This window comes from Colletotrichum jinshuiense, chromosome 7 (genome assembly GCF_051148585.1).
Source record: "Colletotrichum jinshuiense chromosome 7, complete sequence".
NCBI classification, from domain to species: domain Eukaryota; kingdom Fungi; phylum Ascomycota; class Sordariomycetes; order Glomerellales; family Glomerellaceae; genus Colletotrichum; species Colletotrichum jinshuiense.
Window position 1 is genome coordinate 3,889,350 of NC_139314.1, and position 4,064 is coordinate 3,893,413.

General features: G+C 55.5%; 1 protein-coding gene across 1 annotated transcript; it reads left to right on the forward strand.

Moving 5' to 3' along the window:
• Positions 1-3,749: 3,749 nt before the first annotated feature.
• On the forward strand, positions 3,750-4,064 carry EsH8_VII_001014 (uncharacterized protein; the record flags this gene model as incomplete). The annotated part of the gene is made up of 1 exon (XM_083271147.1): positions 3,750-4,064. One exon carries the CDS (start codon positions 3,750-3,752, stop codon positions 4,062-4,064), a length of 315 nt encoding a protein of 104 aa, XP_083128704.1.

The following is a 4,064-nucleotide window of genomic DNA, read 5'->3' on the forward strand; positions in this document are numbered from 1 at the left end:
AACCACGCGGCCGCTGCATGCCTCTTCACGAATTAGAAGGGGAGGGCAGGGGTGGGGGTGCTGCGATGTTGCCATTTCTGAGGGGGTTCCGCCTCTGGCCTCGTCCGGCCGGTGGGCGGTCTGTAACCTTGCCTCTCCTTTCAGCGTTTGGAGGATTTCACTAGGGGATTTTGCGTTTATTCCCGCTCTTCCGCCCTTTCTTGGCGAGCAACGCGTTTCGCTGCGGCGCGGAAGGGCTGCGGCGGAGTTGTACGAGCGCTCGGCCAGTCAGTCAGTCAGTCAAGTTCGGGGAAGCGACCTCCAGGGGGTCGGCAAACATGGGGCGTTTAGCCACACACGGGAGCTGGCGGGGGGGGGGGGGGGGGGTTTGGTTTTTTTTTTACTTCCATTTCATCATTGGACGGTCGGATAGGGGGCGGTCTCTGCCCTCCTCCCTTCCTCCCTCCCGCCGAGATCTGGTCCGGGGACCGGATTTGGGCGTGGGCTGGCGCAGGTTGGGGGGCAGCGGCGGAAGGGGGGTGTGGTGATTGCGATGCAGATGGCGGTGGGGAACCTTTCCTTGGAGAGATTTTCTGCTTGCCTCCACCGCATCTTCCATGCAACCACCCCCCACCCCCCACCACCCTCCCTTCAGGGCAGGGGTCACAGTGTCCGTCCTTTGACACCTGCAAAGCTCGAGACGAGGGGGGCTTTTTTTCCTGTTGGTCTGTTGGTGGTGTCGGTTGGAGCCCGCATAGGCGGGCAGAGGATGAAGAAAAAGCAATATAACATAGGGTCAGAGAAAGAGGGAGGGGTAGCATGGGAAAGAGAGGCATGAGAGATGAGAGAGGAGGGAAGAGAAGACTCGTTCGGACTCTCGCTCTCTCGCGCTCACATACACGGGGCATTTGGACACAAAGGGAAATCCACGGCGCGGGAAATAACAAGGGAATACAGGGAGGCACATCATTTCACGATGATTGATTCAACGGGGGGGCGGCCTGCCTTTGCAAGACTTCTCATCTCACGACACAAACACACACACACACACACACACACACACACACACACATGAGCGCACGCACACACACAGAGAGAGAGAGACAAACACACTCATCTTGTTTTCATTTTCATGGGAAAGGCATCATCCGTTGTCACAAAACGCACCATAGAGCGCATGCAGCCGCTGCTGCTGAATACCCCCCCTTGGGCACATGTATCTATATCCTTTTTTTCTGGCTTGGCTTGGCTTCATATTTTTGGGGGGGAAGGGTATGTTTTCTGGTCTCCTAATCCTCGCAGGCTCTTTCTTGATCTCTTCTTTCTTTCTGATTTTTCACCCCCTTTTTTTCCCATCATCGTTTCACAGGATCCAACTTGATGAGTCAGTACGGGATATGGAGGATAAAAAATGCTTTTTGATGTCCTTAGAGGTAGTAAAGAAAAGAAAAAAAAGGAATAAAAAAGAATAATGCACGTCTGCGTTGCCTTTGAATAGCGGGTATGATATGTTCGTCATGCTAGCCGAGTACGAAATCCAAAGGCCGGCTGGGGGGACGCTCCGCCTCAGCTGTACAAGCGTCTGGCGACGTCGGTTAGCTGCCATTTTGCGTGTCCATCTTGCCTGCTGCCCCTTGAGCATCGACCATCACATCGTTCGGGCTGGACAATATCCGAGTCTCGCCCCCCTCTCTCAGTGCTCATCTCATCTCACCATGGGCAACTTAATTTACCAGTATGTCGGAATGGAGCAAGGGGCCTTGAGCTGCGTGCGCCGCGGCGGCCGTTTTTTACAACCTCTCCTCGCGCCTGGAGAGTGGAGAGAGAGGTGGAGCCGTGGAGAAGAATAGCAAGGAGTGCGAGAATGTCTGCCCGCGTGGGCGTATGTAGTGTATGGGTGCGTGGGTAGACTAAAAAAGAAACTCGGATTGCAGACGAGATGATCGATCACTTTCCCTGCTTCTTGGTCATTGGATTCGAATGGCGCGGGCAAGTGAGCATTGGTGATAGAGGGCCAGGGGGTGGGGTCGGAGAGTGGCAGGGGGTACTAGGGCAGGATATCTGTACCGGAGTTAACTCCGTAGAATGCCTGCTTGACCGTGTGTCATATCTCGCCTATTTAAGTAGATGGCAACACTCTAGCGGCAGGCCTGAGGGGGGTGGGCGTACGAGGCTGCGGGATCAGCGAGGGACAACAGGGGGAAACGCAGCAAATGCCATGATCAACCCTCGACTTCCGGACCTGGCCAACATTGCGCAATTGAAAACTCGATGTTGGTAGCGGCAGGCTCGATCCTGAGCGCCGGACGGCGAACCCATCATCGGCTCAGGCGCCTACGCGCGGGTAACAATCGGGAAGCATGTGCATTCGGCGTTTTCCCACGGCATAGCTTCGGGGTGTGGATCAGACTCGGACGCCGGGAGTTGATTGTTTTTGTTTTATTTTATTTTTACAAGATGTTTATATCGGAAAGAAAAGGCAAAAAATTCGACAGCAAATTTTGACGGCGAATCGCCCCCATCTCCGCGGGGCCTTCGGCCCCTGGGTGGTGGTTATTTGGGAGACCAAAGCCAGGCAGTCGGAGCCGCTTCGTTGTGACAGGGACGGAGATGCACGAAAAGAAACACCGCACTAGAAAGTACCGGAGTTCCGTAGGAAAGCACACCGATCTGTTGACCGCGGTGGGGATATGGCAGAAGAGGCAAGTTCAAGGGTTCGGGGTTCGTTGGTACGGGAGCTGTCTTCTTGTCAGCGATGACATAGATAGCTACCCTGGTCTTTGCGCTCGTTAGATTGGCAACGAAAAGGTGGACGTCCCTGTGATTTGCGCTTGGAAGAGTGTCGCAGCGCAAGCGTCAAGCGCCCATAGGCCGCAGAGACGATGAAGGTACAGGGGTGGGTTGAATCGGAAGATGGGCAGCCACCGGAAAGAATTCTCACAGGGCTGGCGGCGTATCGCGAATCTGAGCGGCGAATGCGGCCCGCCCAAAACTGCGGCGATTCTTCGAGTCCGACATTCTGCTGTACGGTTTTTCTATTGGCGTTGACGGGCATCCAGTCTACAATACGGACCGGTGGTCTGTTGGGGGCCGTTTGGTATGCCGATGAGGCAGCATATTCTCTGGCGCCGAAAGAAGTGGCGGCGACCGCATGATGCGTCCCCTCAGTGTGCGCTTCATCCGCAGGATCTCGAGGCCGGAATCTGGGTCGACAGTTGACAGACGCTGGATGCAACCATACTACTTGCCTGGTTCAAGTCCGACTTCCGCGAGGCCGCGTATAACCTTGTCTGGGAGGGCTTTTCCCCATGTGCCCATGCAGCCATCCATGAGTGAAAACTGGCGAGGGAGCCGCTGCCTGCCTGGCTAGGGCGACGAATGTAATCCTTGCGCATCGGACATGACCATTGACAGCGATAAGAGGGGGTGTGCGTGCTACGCCTTTCTCTCCTGCCATTGGTTACCGACTTCTTGGATCAAGCTAACGTGGAGGATCTTGGTCCTGGTTTACCACCTAGTTATCACACGGCGTGAGAGGAGGGTTCATCGTAAATCCCTACCACGCTAACCTTCCACGCCACGGCATCAGGTAGCCAAGCGCTTTCTAATTTGCATTCGGCGGGAGTCAACTGTTGGCTTTGGCTCGCGGCTTTTGAGTCGCTCACCTCCTTCTTCGAGGTTAGCGTAGAGTGTAGTTCAGCCAAAACTCCGGCAGTGGACCAGGGGTCTAGCTCGCAAAAGAAGCTGGAAAGGGCTATCATGACCTACATATGCGCTTCCTGAGCAGGGTGCCATCACTCAGGCCCAAGTCGAGCCTCGAGCCGGTGTTGAGCTGGGCGAGTTATGCAAGTGCCAAGTCCGACGGGGGCAACGGGGCCGTGGTGTACGTCTCCCGTGTTTCGTCGCCGGCGTCCAGTCGTTGCCCAACGGTCCGCCATTGCCTTTCTTACCTGGCCAAGTCGTCGAACAAGCCACAATACTTGGCAAATGTTTCTGAGTGGCTCCCCAGGAAAGAATGCTTGTCTCCGCAAAAGAAAGTGGTGACTGGATCGGCAATGAAGACTGACGGTCACACGGTCCGATAG